This window comes from Oryctolagus cuniculus, chromosome 10 (genome assembly GCF_051225735.1).
Source record: "Oryctolagus cuniculus isolate XC-2025 breed Fujian yellow rabbit chromosome 10, ASM5122573v1, whole genome shotgun sequence".
Classification (NCBI taxonomy): domain Eukaryota; kingdom Metazoa; phylum Chordata; class Mammalia; order Lagomorpha; family Leporidae; genus Oryctolagus; species Oryctolagus cuniculus.
In genome coordinates, this window is record NC_142876.1 from 95,221,143 (window position 1) to 95,240,413 (window position 19,271).

At 42.8% G+C, this 19,271-nt stretch overlaps 1 protein-coding gene across 26 annotated transcripts in view; it reads left to right on the top strand.

Moving 5' to 3' along the window:
* ERC2 (ELKS/RAB6-interacting/CAST family member 2) overlaps positions 1-19,271 on the top strand; it is a 1,012,357-nt gene that overhangs the window by 483,393 nt on the left and 509,693 nt on the right. For all 26 annotated transcript variants that reach the window (XR_016214779.1, XM_051852281.3, XM_089306079.1 and 23 more), the window contains 2 exons: positions 10,773-10,913; positions 17,464-17,604. Coding sequence is in view for 25 of the 26 variants with exons in the window: in XM_051852281.3 (XP_051708241.1) it covers positions 10,773-10,913; positions 17,464-17,604 (282 nt within the window). In the remaining variant the exon portion in view is untranslated. The remainder of the gene's footprint in view (positions 1-10,772; positions 10,914-17,463; positions 17,605-19,271) is intronic.

Sequence of the window (19,271 nt, forward strand, 5' to 3'; positions counted from 1 at the left end):
GCATGAAGGGAAACCACGTTGGGAAGAGGTGATTCAGATGCATTTACACACGCCTGCTGTTCACCATTTGCTCACCCTACCTGCTGTCCCAACTGGGCCCCATGTTCCTTCACTAGAGTTGGCCCATCTGGTCAGGGGTGTTTTTCTGAAATGCAAATTACATCCCCCTTGGCCTTCCTCGAAATCCTCACTAACTTGCTAACTTGTTCTTTTTTTTTTTTTTTTTTTTTACAGTCAGAGTGGACAGTGAGAGAGAGAGACAGAGAGAAAGGTCTTCCTTTGCCGTTGGTTCACCCTCCAATGGCCGCCGCGGCCAGCGTGCTGCGGCCGGCACACCGCGCTGATCCGATGGCAGGAGCCAGGTACTTATCCTGGTCTCCCATGGGGTGCAGGGCCCAAGCACTTGGGCCATCCTCCACTGCACTCCCTGTGCCACAGCAGAGAGCTGGCCTGGAAGAGGGGCAACCGGGAAAGAATCCGGCACCCCGACCGGGACTAGAACCCAGTGTGCCGGCGCCACAGGCGGAGGATTAGCGTAGTAAGCCGCGGCGCCGGCACTAACTTGTTCTTGATTGGAGGATAACAACTGAATTCCTTCACCTGGCTGTTGGGAGTCTTCCCTCCATCTGCTCGGGCTCGTGCCTGACCATCACCTCTCTGCCTGCCTGCCCCTTCCAGCCCTCCCTTGGTTTCCAGCCTCGTCCTCCATCTCTCTTTGCTTCTTTTCTGTGCACTAGCTATGCTGTGCTTCTAGATTTTCAAATACACCATGATCCTTCCTGCCTCTAACTCTTTGAACATGCAATTAACCAGCCCAGGCTATGAGTACCTGTCTGCAGACATAACCACTCTTCTGAGAGGCCAGCTTCCTGAGACCTTGTATAGCATGGTAGTCAATGATGTGGACCTTGGAGCCAGACTCTCTGGGTTCAGATCCTAGGTCTGGCCCTTACTACTTTGCACAAATTACATAACCTGGCAGTTCCTCAGATTCTTCATTTGTAAAAGGGGATCGTAATAATAGAATAAACTTCAGAGGATTGTGTTGAAGAAAGATGCATTAAGGTATGGGATGTGATTAGAATAGGGCAAATAGTTTATAGCTGTCATTGTTGTTATTAATCATTTCCTTAGGGACACAACCTAGATACGCCCCACTATATTCTCCTGAATGTCATGAAGTTTCCAGAGCTCTTATCACCGTCTTAAATATTCACTCTTCTGATTTTATGGGACTAATGGATCTCTGCTAGACTCAAGACCCAACCAACACATCCTAAGTGTGTATTAGCTTACGCTGCCCAGGTCAGCATGTTGGGGGCACTCAGTGTGTATTAATTAAGTGAACCTCCAGTGTGTGACAGGTGTAATATGGACACTGGGATGCATCAGAGAAGAGAATGGGTTAAAATACTGGCTTTTATGAAGTTTAGATTCTTATTTTTTACATATTTTTTAAAGATTTATTTATTTATTTGAAAGTCAGATTACACACAGAGAGAAGGAGGGTCAGAGAGAGAGGTCTTCCATCAGCTGGTTCACTCCGCAAATGGCCACAACAGCCAGAGCTGTGTTGATCCGAAGCCAGGAGCCAGGAGCTTCTTCTGCGTCTTTCACATGGGTGCAGGTGCACAAGGGCTTGGGCCATCTTCTACTGCTGTCCCAGGCCATAGTAGAGAGCTGGATCAGAAGTGGAGCAGCCAGAACTCGAACTGGCACCCATGTGGGATGCTGGCACTGCAGATGGTGGCTTTACCTGCTAAGCCACAGTACTGGCCCCTGAAATTTAGATTCTAAGGAGGGGGCAGAGAATAAATGACATACATAGACTTTCAGAGGGTACTAATTTTTATAAACAAAAAGAAAGGGGAGAGTGATCAGGTAGAGTTCTCACTCAGAGTGGGTATATTGAAAGGACGATTTAGATCCAGGTCTGGGCCCTGAGCCCTTGAGGTGATTGAACCAGGCCAAGGGGAGATCAGGTATAAGGAGGGTGGGTAAGAGGAGGGGCACTGGAGCTCCTAAGAGAAAAGATTTTTAAAAATTTGACTTGTGGGGCCAGCGCCGTGGCTCACTTGGTTGATCCTCCGCCTGTGGCGCCGGCATCCCATATGGGTGCCAGGTTCTAGTCCCAGTTGCTCCTCTTCCAGTCGAGCTCTCTACTGTGGCCCAGGAAGGCAGTGGAGGATGGCCCAAGTGCTTGAACTCCTGCACCCTCATGGGAGACCGGGAGGAAGCACCTGGCTCCTGGCTTTGGATCGGTACAGCGTCGGCCATGGCGGCCATTTGGGGAGTGAACCAACGGAAGGAAGACCTTTCTTTCTGTCTCTCTTTCTCTCACTGTCTATAACTCTACCTGTCAAATTTAAAAGAAAAAAAAAATCTGACTTGTATTCTGAAGAAGATGGTAAGCCATCCTGGAAGTTACCATATGACTTATATTTAAAAGAATTACTGAAAATAAAAGAATGAATGGATTAATGGTACCCATTATACAAGTAGATCATTTTGATATTTACTGACTTTTATAATGATTTCCAGTCCAATCACTTTCTGATTAAATAAATTCATTCATTCTCTGGGCACCTATTACAGGTATCATGCCCTGGAGTTGAATTTGTATGTCTCGTATCATTGTCTCTGACACTTCTGAGTGTTCAAGGACAGTGCCCAGAGCAGTGCTAGCAGCACAGGTCAAGTTCTTTAGCAATTCTGAGCAGGGACAACTTATGTTTTGAGAGGACAGGTCATGTGTCATTATGGCTTTCAGGCCCGTGATATTGGCGTTATTTTTAAAAATCAGCATGTTACAAAGAAAGTTAGCTTTTCTTTAGTTTTAGTTAGTATTTGAGAAGCAGAAAGACAAGAGCTCTCATTTGCTGGTTTACTCCCAAATGCCTGCAGTGGCTGGGAGGGTGGAGGAACCAAAGCTGGGAGCTAAGAACTCAATTCAGGGTCCTTGAGTGGCAGGGCTCCAACTCTTTGAGCCATCACTACTGCTTCTAAGGTGTGCATTAGCAGGAAGCTGGAACCAGGAGCCAGAGACAGGTGTCAGACCCAAACATTCTAAGGTAGAACAGCGGCTGACACCCTAACAAGCTTCTTAAGCGGTAGGCTGAATGCCTGCTCCTTAACTTTTGTTAAGGAAATATACCAGTAGACCCTATTATGCTCTCTTTCTCTGTATTTCTCTTCATTTTGGATTCTGCAGCACTTGATAGCTGGAATACAGGCAGCAATGTGAGTTCTCCTTTCAGATTGCCTGCTGCTACTGAGATCAAGGGGGATGAGACCATGGTGCCAGTCTCGCCCCTGCTGCTAATGAACTGAGTGACCTTAGCATGGAGCTCTCCCTCTCAGGGCCTCAGATTTCCCATTGGTTGAATTGGGGAATCAGATTAAAGGGTCCATGGGTTCCCTAAGCCAGTGCTTCTTCAAGAAGACTTCTGTGCTGCTACTTCAGAATCCCCAGAAGGTGCTGTTTGGAAATCTAAATTGTTGGGCCCCGTCTGTATCTACCCATTCAGAACCTGGTTAGGGCCTGGGAATCTGCACTGTAAAATATACCCAGTTCATGGTGACGTACACTCTAGTCTGATAATCACTGCTCTTGTGGTAGAAATTTTGAAGTGAAGAAAAGAGATGCAATTCTTAGGCTAGATAGTCTTTATACTTCTATTAAGAATGATAAAATGATAAGAATAAGATTTTATTTGAAGACATAACAAACTATTTAATAAGATGACTTTTCAGGGAAAGATATTCTGATTTCAACTTTCAAGGATGTATTTCCAGAGTATTCTATAGTACATTTGTTTGTAAAACTTGAATGAGGGGAGAATGTTGATTCAAAAACTATAAGGATTATGTGTCCCTTTTGCATTTTTGGGTGATTTGATGTCAGCCCATTTTCACCTCTCAATTTCTTTATTAAAATTCATGAAAGTAAACATATACCATATAATTTTCCATGTCATGGATTCTTGGCAGGATTTTATCTTTTTTTCCCTTCCAAGTTCTATTAAGATTTGATTTATTCTGGTTCAAATCCCAAAGCTATTCCCAAATCTGTAACTACTCCTCCTTTTTAAGCATTTTCTTTGAGGCTAGAAGGGTTTCCTGGGGGGAAAGCTGGGGTCTGTGGGACTCTGGCATCCTCATACTGTCTTCACTACTTGATAGTTGCACCATCAGGGGCAAGGCTCTTCCTTGGGGCCTCTCAGTACCTCATCTTCAACATGCACATTTGAATTAGCTGAGCCCTCAGTTCTATTCTCTTCTGAAACTACCTGGACATGAATTACTCAGCTTGCTGCTCTGTGATCTCAGGCCAATAACACCTGAATTGGGCCATAGATAAGGAGTTGAGATTTTAGATAACTAGAAGGGCCAGGCAGGGCACAAAAATAAGAAACATGGATTTGGTGGAAGGCAAGAGAGTTGCTGGTGATAGTGGCAAACTAGAGAGTGGCTGACCTTTCTCAAAAGATTTGAGCTCCGTTTTTTCAAAATTATGATGCTCAAGACAAATAGAATAGGCCTGTGGGCCAGTGTGGGCCTATGGGTATTTGTTTCTAAACTATATTTGTATCCGGTGTTTAGTCTTTCACACTGATTAAGAATAAAAATGAATAGAGAGCAATTTATTTGGGGGAAGTTTTCAAATTGTGCCCAAATCAGAATGCTAGTCTATATGAAAGACATGAATAAAACTGTAGAGTAAGATAAAGACATGGATAAAACTGTCAAGTTTATTTATCATATAATGAAAAGTAGACTTATTTTAAGTTTTTATTCTGTTGAGCATTAAACCTTTATTTGTGTCCAAATGGTCTTGTCACCTAAATAATTTTTTTTTAAAAATTTATGTACTTGAAAGGCAGGGCATGAGGAGAGAGGAGAAAGAAAAAGAAAAATTTATCCCATCCATTGGTTTGTTGCCCAGATGGCTGCAACAATGGGGGCTGGGCCACACGGCCACACCAAAGCCAGGAGCACAGAACTTAGACTATGTCTCCCATGTGGGTAGCAGGGACCTCACTACTTGTGCTATCACCTACTGCCTCCAAGAGTACTTGTTAGCAGGAAGCTTGAATTGGGAGAAGAACTGAGACTCAAATCCAGGCCCTCCAGTGTGGGATGTCGGCATCCCCAGCAGCAGTTTAGCCACTCATCCGAAATAGTTTCCTGGCCGGCCAGCCTTCCTCCCTTTCTTCCTTCCTTCCCTCCCTCCCTCCATCCCTCCTTTTTTTCCTTCCTCCCTTCCTTTCATTTACTTGAAAGGTAGAGTTACAGAGAGGTAGGGAGAGGGAGGTCATCCGCTGGTTCACTCCCCAAATGGCTGCAATGGCCAGAGCTGTGCCGATCCAAAGTCAGGAGCCAAGAGCTTCTTCTGGGTCTCCCATGTGGGTGCAGGGGCCCAAGGACTTGGGCCATCCTCTACTGCTTTCCCAGGCCATGGCAGAGAGCTGGATTGGAAGTGGAATAGTTGGGACTTGAACCAGTGCCCATATGGGATGTCAGCACTGCAGGTAGCAGCTTTACCCGCTATGCCACAGTACCAGCACTGGTCTTATTTCTTACTGATGCCAATTCAGTTGCTCTGCTGTGGAGCCCAGGAACCTGCAATTTTTAAGCATGCCCAGAGATTCCAATGCATGTGATTAGAAGACCATTTTTCCATGCTCTTCCATTTTAAAGATAGGAAATGGACTCAAGGAGGTGAAATGAGTTGCTCAGGAATGAAAATTATAGATATATGCATCAACATTCCCCATTGCTGGGTGGAGACAAACATCATTAACCAATCATGACATATGCTAACTTTTCAGCCCGGTATGCCAGCAAGCAACTTCCACTCTAAGTTGGCTCTGGTTGAGACTTTGTTGCCTCTCTTGGATGATTTCAAGGCCAGTGGGCTCATGAAGGATGGAATAGGACTGTAACTCAAACCTTCAGATTTTTGTGCTCTTGAGAGTATCATGATGTACTTTAAATGGCTTCTCTCACACAAATTCCATTTTATCCACATTTAATTGAATAGATCCTCTGGATCAAGGCATGATGTGAAAAAATAAAATGATTAATAGAAACTCATGGATTCATAAGTACATTTAAGTATTTGCTGTCTTTTTGGTCAATGACTAGAATCCATCAGGCACTCTTCACCATTTCCCTTGGATTATGGTTTCCCAGGGAGTTTGTTATTCCTTTTGATTTCCAGGAATTTATTCAACTACTAAGAGTGCACACACACACATACAGATGCCGCTCAGTGAGTTAAGATGGAGTAGGACTTAGTTCTAGGATTGACACACAGAAGCCCAAGAGACGGAACCCACTGTATTTACAAAGCCGGTCTCGCCAAGCTTTGCTGTAGCCACATAGTAGATAAGCAGTTGCAAAAGCCAGATAGCAGGGCTGGAAGCCACTGCAATCTAGTTCCCGCCTGGTGATAAAGCACAAATAGATTAGACCTGTACAGAGCCAGATGAGTGCATAAGGAACGCTTGCCAATGCAAATAAGACTAAAACAAGAACACATTGTTGGAATTTCTGCAAGTTAGTTGTTAATCAAGTAGATCATGGCATATTAGGGCCTTTTAACACATGTTTTTGACATTTGGCCCTGTGTAGCTGACAGTTAAATTAGTTTTGTGATTGACGGAGAAATATTTTGTAGTATTGAATCATCAATAACACTTAAAAACATTATGGTGCTTGCTGATTTTTTTTGTCATCGATGCCCAGTCAATAGTATAAGTGCTTAGAGCAAATTGACTGACTTTCCCAATGACTTTGACACCTTCTGGATGTTAACACGCATGCTTAATTTTATTACCCTTACTTCAAAGCCAAGATGATCCCTAATTTAAATTATCATTCCTTCATCAGGCTTTTTAATTGCCAGTTGTATGCCACACAGTTTGCCCTGGCCTAGGTTAAAATGAGGTGTAGGATTTGAGTGTTGACTTCTAGAAAGGTAGCCTGGGAAGGGCACTTGAAGGAAACCCTGAGCAGGGTACTGAGAGGAAAGAAATGCTACATGGTCTTGGTAGAGGGATTCTTGGTGGGAGGTGTCCAAATAGTAAGGTGATGTGGTCAGTGTGGAGCTTAGGTAATGTCACTCCATGGCCATGTAGTATAGAAATGAAGGGATGGAGAGGGCCCAGAGGCTGGATGACCCGTGGTAGCGTGGGCAAAAGGCATCCAGGGCAGCGTTGCTGAAGTCTTATAAAGCTCTTGTGAGACTTATCACACACTGTGGATATTTCCTCCTTTTATAGGTCACATGGCCATCCATTCACCATTGTCATGAGCTAAGTAAAATAGGACTGTAACTGGAATCACAAAGAAACACACAGGCAATTAATAGACTCATTTTTCTATTTCTGCCCCCACTGTTGTAATAATATACTTCATTTAAAGTATTTTTAAATAATTGCAAAGCAGTAATGGTACCATTTTTCCCCCTTGAAAGTATTAATGCATAATTTATTATCATTGGGGAGAAAAGTTTCTTCCTCTGGGCATCTTAAATCACAGGCTAAGTGTTCAAGCTAACTCCCCTCTGCATTAAACACTCTGTTATGGTTGCCTTAGGTATCAGGCATTGTCTACACTGTGCTCATAAGAATATAAAAGATATCATGATTCTTAGGCATAGTTGTTGCACTAATTTTTTTTAAGATTTTTTTTATCCATTTGAAAGGCTGAATTTCAGAGAGGAAGGGAGAGAAAGGGAGAGATCTTCTATTCACTGCTTATTCCCCAAATGGCAGCAATGGCCAGGGCTAGTCCAGACCTGGAATTAGATTTGGGTCTCCCATGGGGATGGCAGGGGCCCAAGCACTTGAGCCATTTTCTGCTGCCTTCCCAGGTGCAGTAGCAATGACCTGGGTTGGAAGTGGAAGAGCAGGGACATGTGCTGATGCTCTGATGCTCTGATATTTGATGCTGGCTTTGCAAGTGGTTGGTTACCCATCACACCACAGTGCCAGCTCTGCACCAATATATATATTTTTTAATTTTACAGGTAGAAAGAAAGAGAGAAAGGTCTTCCTTCCATTGGTTCACTCCCCTAATGGCCGCTATGGCCAACACTGTGCTGATCAGGAGCCAGGTACTTCTCCTGGTCTCCCATGCGGGTGTAGGGCCCAAGCACTTGGGCCATCCTCCACTGCACTCCTGGAGTGCAATGAGCTAGACTGGAAGAGGAGCAACCAGGACTAGAACCCGGGGTACCGGTGCCGCAGGTGGACGATTAGCCTAATGAGCCATGGTGCCGGCTCCAATATTTTTTTTTTAAGATTTATTTTCTTTATTTGAAAGACAGAGATACCAAGAGACATACAGCCAGAGAGAGAGAGGGAGGTCTTCCGTCCACTGGTTTACTCCCCAAATGCTGCAATGGCCAGAGCTGAGCTGATCTGAAGTCAGGAACCAGGAGCTTCTTCCAGGTTTCCCATGCTTGTGCGGGGATCCAAGCACTTGGGCCATGTTCCACTGCTTTCCCAGGCCACAGCAGAGAACTGGATCAGAAGTGGAGCAGCCAGGACTTGAACCTGTGCCCATATGGGATGCTGGTACTGCAGGGCGGGGCTTTAACCCACTGCGCCACAATGCGGGCCCCTACTCTAATTTTTTTTTTAAGATTTATTTATTTCACTTGTAAGTCACAGTTATACAGAGAGAGAAGGAGAGGCAGAGAGAGAGAGAGGGAGAGAGAGGGGGAGAGAGAGAGAGAGGTCTTCCATCTGCTGGTTCACTCCCCAGATGGCCGCAATGGCCGAAGCTGCACCGATCTGAAGCCAGGATCCAGGAGCTTCTTCCAGGTCTCCCATGTGGGTGCAGGAGCCTAAGGACTTGCCCCATCTTCTACTGCTTTCTCAGGCCATAGCAGAGAGCCGGATCAGAAGAGGAGCAGTCAGGACTCGAACCGGCGCCCATATGGGATGCTGGCACTGCAGGTTGCAGCTTTACTTGCTATGCCACAGCGTTGGCCCTGCACCAATATTTTTTAACATGGCCATCCAAAAGGAAGTTCAACTATGTGTTGGGTGATTTGAAACTAATTTTAAAAATCTAACTCAAGCTTTACCCAGATAGAATTTTTGGGTTTTTTTTCCCCAAGATTTTTTTTAGAAAATATTTATTTTTGTTTTAATTGAAAAGCAGAGAGACATAGAGAAAGATCTTCTGTCTAATGGTTCACTCCCTAAATGCCTGCAACAGCCGGGGCTTAGCCAGACCACAGCCAAGAGCCTGGAGCTCAATCTGGATCTCCCACAAGGGTGGTACAGACCTAACTACTTGAGCCATCTTCTGCTACCTTCCTAGCTGCAAAGGGCAGGAAGCTGAATCAGAAGTGAAGTAGCCCAGACTTGAACAACTGCACCACACACCTACCCCTAAAGATTCTTCCTTTGATGTCAAGCAGGTTCTATCTTTTTGAAAACACATGTATATCAGAGTAATATTTTCATTTCATTCTGAAAGTTAAAGGCAAGAGCTGACTTTGTGGCGCAGCAGGTTAAGCCACCACTTGCAACACTGGCATCGCATATTGGAATGCTGGTTTGAGTCCCAGTCACTCCACTTCCAATCCAGCTCCCCAAAAATGTACCTGGCAAGGAAGTGGAAGATGCCCAAGAACTTGGCCCCTGCCAGCCATGTGGGAGACTTGGATGGAATTTCTGGCTCCTGGCCCAGGCCAGTCCAGCCCTGACTTTTGTGGCCATTTGGGGGAGTGAGCCAGCAGATGGAAGATCTCTCTGTCTCACTCTCTATCACTCTACTTTTTGTATAAAGAAATCTTTCATTATTATTATTTTTAAAGCCAAAGGCAAATAGACTGTGAGAGCTCTGCCAGTGACTCTGGTTTTATGTTTCTGGTAGTGTAATCCCATGGGCATGGATCAGAGAAGGAGCACCCTGGATGCCAGAGTGGGCCTTCTTTTTAGGAGCTGAGTCACACCTTGAATGAGTCAGCCAGACTCTGAGCTCTGTGTTTCCTTCCTCCACAGTGTCACCACTATTGCAGTTTCTGCTCTTACATCACAGCACTTACAGCTGTGATGAGGACTCATGAGGAGGGCTTAGCCAGTGCCTAGCTGTATGTAGTAAGCCCTCAATAAAGAAAAACCAATGAATAATTTAGAGTGTCTACTAATTGTCAGCAGAAGCTGTTGAACAAACCTGGAAGTGGACCTCACCAGAGACACTGGAAAATCACACACACAGTGGTCCCGGTCTTTACTTTGTCTTCAGTTCTCAGTGTGAATCCAGACCTATGCTGGAGAGCCTCGGTCCTGCCCCAATTTGATCCCAGGATAATGCAGAGAAGAATCTTCAGAAACTAAAGAAGTCTCTTTGATACCAAATGGGCAGGCAAAGCAAAGAAGGCTGAGCCAAGCCGTTGGTTTGCTTTTTCCGCCTGACAAGTCTTGAGTTTACGTGTCTGAAGCCTTCTAGAACTGCTCTCCAGGAATCAAGAACAGCCTCAGAGCTTGAGCATTAAGATGCCTTGAAACCCTGTGATGCTAACTTTGATTAACAAGTCTAAAGTTAGATTAACATGTTTGAATTATTTTTATGCACAGCCTCTCTCCACAGACCCCAACTCCCCAATTCGATTCCTTGGGTGTGTTGATTCCTGTAGAGCAGTCCTTGAATGTATGGCCTCTGATTCTCTCTTGTAATGTTCTTTAATGTGCACATTGATGGTTTTCATGTCTTTTTTTTTTTTTTTTTTTTTGGTAATTGCTTCCCAGGAGAGAATAATTGAGCGCTTGAAAGAACAGCGGGAGAGAGATGATCGAGAAAGGCTAGAAGAGATAGAATCCTTCCGAAAAGAGAACAAAGACCTGAAGGAGAAAGTCAATGCTTTACAAGCTGAGCTGACTGAGAAAGAGGTGAGTGTAGAAGTGAATCCCCGCCAACCCAGGGAGTCCTCATAAACCCATAATCATCCCAGCTGTGAGAGGGCAGAGGGTTAGTTGGAAGAACTCTGTGAGGGTTGGTGAACATGGTAACCTTTCTTGTGTGAAACTGCCTAAATTCAAAGGAAAATGTTTTCTATAATTTTCTTCATTGGTGCTACACTGTGTTTTCTCTGGTAACTCTATGTACTGTAACTCCTTGAAACTTTTGTGTCTTACTACCTTCGTGTGGCTTAGGGAAGTCTATAGCTTTTCTTCCTTTTTGAGATTTATGTTTATTTACTTGAAAGGCAGAGTTAGGAGAGAGAGAGAGAGAATGAAAGAGAGGGAGAGAAACTTCCATGTGTTGGTTCACTCCTCAAATGGTTGCAATAGCTAGGCTTGGGTCAGACCAAATCCAGGGGCCAGGAACTTCATCCAGAACTCCCATGTGAGTGACAGGGACCCAAGTACTTGGACCATCTTCCACTGTTTTTCCAGGCACATTATCAGGGAGCTGGATAAGAATTAGAGCATTTAGGAGTCAAACTGATATTCAGATGGGATGCCAACATCATAGGCAGCAGCTTAACCCACTACAACAGAATGTTGACACAATAATTTTTTTAAGTCCTATGGACTTTTGAGCATAGATGGTGATGATTATAGTAGTAGCTACACTTGTGTTAGCCAAAAGACCAAGAAGTGATATTTTCTAGTAATTGCTAATCCTTGTGTTGGGTACTTTACATTCATCTGTGCTTCTCAAATGGATCATCCAGTACCCCAAGGTAGGAGAAGTCGTTCCATGCTGGACTCAGAGGAACAGGTAACATGTAGCTACACTTCCAGACTATTATTTTTACATTACAGCAAACAAATTTAAGCAGTATTTTCATCCTTTTGCAAACATGAATACAGAATATAAGTTTCACCTGCATTTTAAAAGTAACAAATGTTACTCTAAAGGTGCAATTGTAGTGGGAGACTTTGTTCCACTTTCATCAATGGACAGATCAACTAGACAGAAAATCAACAAAGAAACAACAGAGCTAATCTACACTATGGCCCAAATGGACCTAGTTGGTACCTACAGAACATTTCACCCCACAGTTGAAGAATACCTGTTCTTTTCATCAGTGCATGGAATTTTCTCTATGATCAACCATATGCTAGGCTATGAAGCAAGTCTCAGCAAATTCAAAAAAAATTGAAATCCTACCATGTATCTTTTCTGACCACAATGGAATGAAGCTGAAAATTACCGACTTAACAATCTCTAGAAAATATGCAAACACATGGGGACTGGACAGCATGCTTCTGAATGAACAGTGGGTCATGGAAGAAATAGGAAAATTCCTGGGAATGAATGAAGAGGACAGTACTACATATCAAAACTTATGAGATACAGCAAAAGCAGTGTTAACAGGAAAGTTTGTATCGTTAGCACCTACATCTAGAAATTGGAAATTTATGGATAAAATATTTGCTAGATCAAATAAATGAACTGTCAGTATATCTCAAAACTAGAAAAACAACAAACCAAATCCAAAATTAGTAGCAGGAAAGAAAAAAATTAGAGAAGAAATAAGCAAAATAGAAACAAAAAAATACAAATGATCAGTGAAATGAAGAGCTGGATTTTTGAAAAATAATCAAAATTGATATACCGTTGGCCCGACTAACCAAAAATAGAAAAAAGGAGACCCAAATCTATAAAATTAGCAATTAAATAATAGATATAATAACTGATAACACAGAAACAAAACAAATCATCAGGGATTACTACAGATAGCTAAATGCCAACAAATTAGAAAATCTAGAAGAAATGGATAGATTGCTAGATACATGCAGTCTACCAAAATTGAGTCATGAAGACAAAGAAAACCTAAACAGACCAAGAACCAAGCTGGAGGTTGAATCAGTAATAAAGACCCTCAGACTCTCCTAACAAAGCAAAGTCCAGAACCTGATGGCTTCGCTGCTGAATTCTACCAGCCATTTAAAGAACTAATTCCAATTCTTTTCAAACTATTCAAAACAATTGAAAGGGAGGAAATCCTCCCTAGCTGCTTCTGTGAGACCAGTATCACTTTAATTCCAAAATCAGATACAACACAGAAAGAGAACTTAGACCAGTATCCCTGATGAACATAAATGCAAACATCCTCAACAATAACATTATAGTTTAAAGATGCTCCCTGCTTGGGGCTTGGAGAGGATGCTTTAAGCTATGCCCTGTGATTCCCATGCTCCAAAGGATATGTGTAGCCCCTTCAACTTTTTATAAAAAAGTTTTATTCATTTATTTTTCTTACTGGAATGGTAGAAAGGCAGAGAAACTGAGCTTTTCTTCTGCTGGTTCAATCCCTAAGTGCTGGTGACACCTATAACTCATTCTGGGTCTCCCACTGGGTAGCAGGGAACTTAAGTACCTGAACCATCACCTGCTTTCTCCCAGTGTGTGTACCAACAGGAAGCTGGGCTTGGAAGGAAAGCAGGGAACTCTGACCTAGGCACTTGTACATGATGTAGGCATCCGAAGCCAGGAGCCAGGTGCTTTTCCTGGTCTCCCATGGGGTGCAGGGCCCCAGCACTTGGGCCATCCTCCACTGCATTCCCTGGCCACAGCAGAGAGCTGGCCTGGAAGAGGGGCAACCGGGACAGAATCCGGTGCCCCAACTGGGACTAGAACCCGGTGTGCCGGCGCCGCAGGCGGAGAATTAGCCTAGTGAGCTGCGGCACCAGCCACGAGTGTTTGTTTGTTTTTAAGATTTATTTATTACTTTGAAAGGCAGATTTTACAGAGGTAGAGAGGGAGAGAGAGAGAGAGAGAGATCTTTCTTCCATCTACTGGTTCATTCCTCAAATGGCTACAACGGCTGATCTGAAGTCAGGAGCCAGGAGCTTCTTCTGGGTCTCCCACCTGGGTGCAGGGGCCCAAGGACTTGGGCCATCTTCTACTGCTTTCCTAGGCCACAGCAGAGAGCTGGATCGGAAGTGGAGCAGCCAGGACATGAAGCAGCGCCCATAGAGGACGCTGGCACTGCAGGCTTTACCTGCCACTGTGCCAGCCCCCAAATGGCGTTTTTAATGGTTAGACCAAATGCCTGCCCCAAGCCTTCCAACTTTGATGGAACTTTATGAAAAGTAGTAATACATTAATTTATCTGATTTCTAAACTCTGAGATACATGTCATTGTCTACAGTGGCCCCCTCACCTTGTTTGTGTCTGTGGGAAATGTCCATCTCCTTTAAGACTGGTAGTGCCTTTTCTCCCTGCTGGACTGGATATTGTACAGTGTCTTCCACTGCCACAGAAGTCCCTACTCCTCTAGTGTTGATAGTCCTGTTCAAATTAAAGTCCTGTCTTCATCTCATCCAGGTGAAGAGGGAAATGAGTTAGAATAAGGGGAGCTTGGAGCAAACTCAGAGGCAAAACCCATCTAAGCTAAAATCTAGGGCTACTAGTTTTTTTAAACAGGAGATCATTTCTTTGATATGGAAATAAGGAATTTAAGCCCTTTCCCTACTGTTTCACTTCTAATTCCACCCTGGAGGATATGTAATTACTGTGGTTTGTATGTGACAGAAGGCATAGAAACTTTGAACTCATTTGTAACCTCCTTCAGTGGTTGTCACCTTGAAACCAGTGTCTATCCTTCTCATTAAAAACAGCTCATAATGCATGGTGGATTCTTCTATGAAAACAAGCTTTTTTAAGATTTATTTATGTATTTATTTATTTGAAAGTCAGAGTTACACAGAGAGAGAGGAGAGGCAGAGAGAGACAGAGAGAGAGGTCTTCCATCCGATGGTTCACTCCCCAGTTGGCTGCAATGGCCAGAGCTGAGCCAATCCTAAGCTAGGAGCCAGGAGTTTCTTCTGGGTGCTGGGGCCCAAGCAGTTGGACCATCTTCTACTGCTTTCCCAGGCCATAGCAGAGAGCTGGTTTGGAAGTGGAGCAGCCAGGACTCGAACCGGCATCCATATGGGATGCCAGTGCTTCAGGCCATGGTGTTAACCTGCTGCACCACAGCGCTGGCCCCAAAAACCAAGATTTTTAAAAAGATGTTTAATATTTTAAAGGCAGTTATAAGGGGGACAGGGAGGGCATCTATCTTCCACCTGGTTGTTCACTTCTCAAATGGCTACAGCAGCCTGGTCTGAGTCAGGCTGAAGCCAGGAACTAGGAGCTCCATCTGGGATGGCAGGGGCACAAGTACTTGGGCCGTCATCTGTTGTATTCCCTGCCACATTAGCAGGGAGCTGGATTGGAAATGGAACAGCTAGAACTTAAACCAGTGTTGATTATTGAATGGTGGTGCTGTAGCAGGCAGCTTAACCCTCTGTATCCAATGCTAGCCCACAAAATAATCTTTATATGGAAATAGTCTTGTCAACAATGCCAACACTGAATAAAGTTCAGATAGGAAACACTTACTGTTCCTGTAGGAATGTGCTTGGCATTGGGCTGGGTGTGTTAGGTTCTACCAGGAAAACAGATCTATGATAGAAACGTTGAACCAGATTAAGAAGGACTTGGTTTGCACAGCTATGAAGACTTGGTCACATGTAGTTCATAGGGTGAGCTGTAAGGAAGGGCAGGTAGGGTCAGACAGAAGCTGATGCTATAATCCAAGGTGGAATTTGTTTTTCCTCAGGGAAATCTTATTTCTGCTCACAATGGGTTTCCCTGAGAGGAGCAGTCCCACTCACAGTTCTGGGGATAAAGTTCTATACTTGAAGTCAGCTGTAGGTGTTAGTCATGGCTACAGAATACCTTCACAGCAGTGAGTTGATTAATGCTGGAGGACAGTAGCCCAACCACGAAGACTGAAACTGGCCATCACTCCTGGCTATTTAGAATGTGTAAAGAAGACCCAGGTAGAGTTGATATTAATTATCAGGGAGCTTATATTTCACTGGGGGTGATAATAACTCTTCACCATGACAAAATGGCTAGACAAAAAGCATTGAAATCAGATTTGTGGACCTGCATTTTTTTTAATAGAAAACTTTAATAAATATAAATTTCAAAAGTACAACTTTTGGATTATAGCATTTCCCCCCCCATAACCACCCTCCCACCTGCAAACCAACCCATCTCCTACTCCCTCTCCCAGTGGACCTGCATTTGAGACCAGTGTCTGCCTTTAATCACTCTGTGACTTTGACAGCACAGTTAATGTGAATGCCAATGTTCTGAAGTGACAAATGTGAACAGCTAACCTGTCTGCCAGAGGATGGCTAGGAGCACCTTGCTGGGTGATAGTGACTGTCAAGGTCATTCCTGTATCTATGGAGCAACCTAGCTTAAAGTTTTGGGCCGTATTACTTACAGAATGATCTTTGTGGGCTTAGTATTTTCCTAGATGCTGCAAATGGATAACAAAGAAAGACTCTGTGCCTGATTAGAGGTGAAACTTAAAACATTTTTCTTACAGTTTTATTTAACAGACAGAACAAGAGAGAGAGAGCTCCCATCCACTGGTTCACTCCCCAGTTTCCCCCGAAAACCAGGACTGGGGCAGGCCCATACCAAGAGCTGGGAACTTGATCCATCTCTCCCATGTGGATGGCAGGAACTGAGCTGCTTGAGTTACTAGCAGCTGCCTCCCAGGGTCTGCATAGGTAGGAGGCTAGACTCGGGAATGGATTTGAACCTGGATGATCTGATTGGGTTGTGGACATCCCAGCCAGTGGCTTAGCCACCAGCTCAAATGCCTGCTCCCAAAACCTGAACATTTTAGTCTCATGTATGTTGCTAACCCTTTTATATCTGGTGATTAAATTGCCCTTCTAGGTATTAAGTTATGTTCAGTGATATATGTTGGTATTTATTTCTTTAATTTTTGGAATTTAGACTGTATCCAGAAGTTGTTGGTTTCTGGACAGGATTAATGACTGAAACTATTTAAGAAAACACATGTTAGAGTTGGGGGAATCCACTTTTATTTGTTGGATCCAAATTACAAAGGACTTGAAGACAAAGTCCATTTTACTCTAAATTTTAAAATACTTTTAATTTTCCAAAAGACATTTGTGAAACCAGTGGTCTCTTGTGGTTAAAGAAATGGGGATTTGATGAAAGTTGATAGGATGTTTCTTTTATGTTTGACTTTTCCCTTTGTTGGGGAGAAAGCATTAAAGTTGGTGTTTTCTTTCGTATTTGTCCAGAGTCTGTATGGCCTGACAGCAATAAATGTAAATGGAAGGTTCGGGGTGTCTGCTTTGCTGTGGTGTAAAAAGACCACCTTGGGATTGACATCATTTGCATGAATCGAGGACACGAAGCATGCATTTACCGACCACACCGTGTGGTCACATTTGTTTCTACTGCAATTAGATCCTGCTTGGTTCTGTAAGCTGGCCAACATTAATTTCCTGGTCCAAGCTGCCTATTGTTAGCTTCGTAGGACTCTATTTATCCCTTCTATCTAATGCACACTTTACTGCTATGTATAGAATCAATGTACTCAAATTGAAGACACTGCTAGTAGAAATTGCAGGGCTTCACCGACCAGCCTTGTTTTTCTTTCAGTCTAGTTTGATTGACCTCAAAGAACATGCATCTTCATTAGCCTCTGCTGGGCTGAAAAGGGACTCCAAATTAAAATCTCTAGAAATAGCCATCGAACAAAAGAAAGAGGAATGTAGCAAACTTGAAGCACAGTTAAAAAAGGTAAGTGAAGTCTCAGCAAAACAGTGCTCATCTTAAAATGAATTCATAAGATGGGGAACGAGGAGGCATTTTTCAAAAGAAATAAATCCCTTATCTTTTTCAGTCTGCTGATAAAATAATTAAACACTCTTAACTTTATGCCTAAGAAATCTACATCAAATCTGTCTGTGATCCTGAAAAATTATCTTAGATTTCCTGTCTAAAGAAAACTTGAAAAATAGATAAAAATCAGTAGCAGAAGTAAAAAATATGAAAACTAGCCATTACTCTCTGGGCAAATCTCAACTATCAAAAAAAGATAAATGGAAATGTTTGTAACCAAAGAATTCAGGGGCCCCATTATAGCTAAATTTTTACAGCTTTCGGAAGTAGGTTGATTTTATATGAGAACTTTGCAAATGTTTTGCAAATGTTTTGCTGATGACGTTAAATTTCTAGAAGTTCATTAAAATAGTCAAGTCCCTAGCATATCTGCAGAGTGGCTATAATTGACTCAATGTGGTCTTTCTGTCTAAAAGCTTGTTAGACATAGAATGCTTTGGAAAAGACAGCAGGGTCTTTCATATTGTGGCATTAACATGTTTTCTCTAACCTGGACATTTCTGTGGAGTGCATTTCCAGTCATGCATTGTTCCTTTGACTTTTTCCCTGTGTTGTTTGGTACGTCTGCACTCATTGTTCACATAAAACTCATAACATTATGAGTTTAAGCATTTCGTTTCCCTTCAACAAGTTATGAACTTATTCAAAGGGGATGATAAAAATCTAAACAATCAAATAAAGTCTATAATAAAATTTGACTATGTATAATTCATAGCACACAGGAATGAGGATTTATTAGCTAACATTTTGAAAATATTTGACAAGGATGTTGAGGGATATGGAGGAATCACTGATTTGTGGAGGAATTATTCTGAATACTTAAAATTTAATATACTATTTTATGTGATGCCATATGTAATGAGATGTGACTATAATGTACTCAATTTATAGGGAGTTTTAGGAAATTGTCATGAGAAATTTCACATTAAGAAAGTGTACTTGTTAATACAAAGATAAACATACAGAACAAATTCCTTTGTAAGAGTGAGAAAGTCTCTACCTTGAAAAACTTACTTCCCACTCCATTCAACATCTCACTGACTTAAAGCAATATTTAGTTAAGCAGAAACCTTGAGCACTAAGAAGAATTTAAGTTGTCTACCCTAGAGTGTTTAGATGGAGATTGCCTTGGCTGTGTGTACATTGCATCTGTGATATGCATTCTTGACATGCAAATGTGTTCTATAATATGTTATATATGCATATGCATGTCAAGAAGTGAACCTACAGGAGATACATTTTATTTAATAAAAGCATTTTGTGACTGTAAGGCAGGCTCTGGGTAACCTTGTAAGAGAGGTACATTCATTGGCTCCCTAAGTGCTCCTTTGTGCTGGGTCTGTTAGAAGGAGGACCTCACAGAGATCTGAGCATTGAAGGATGCCCTACATCAACTGTAATGGGCCATGTGAATATTGGAACGCCCCATTTCTGGTTTCTGCAAATACATGCCTGACATCTCCTTTCTCTGAAAGTCATCTATGAAATTTAAAATCCTCTAGTACTTAAAAGGAAGTAGTCTTTATATTGATCCCTGTAGTTTCTATATACCTGACTTGACTAAT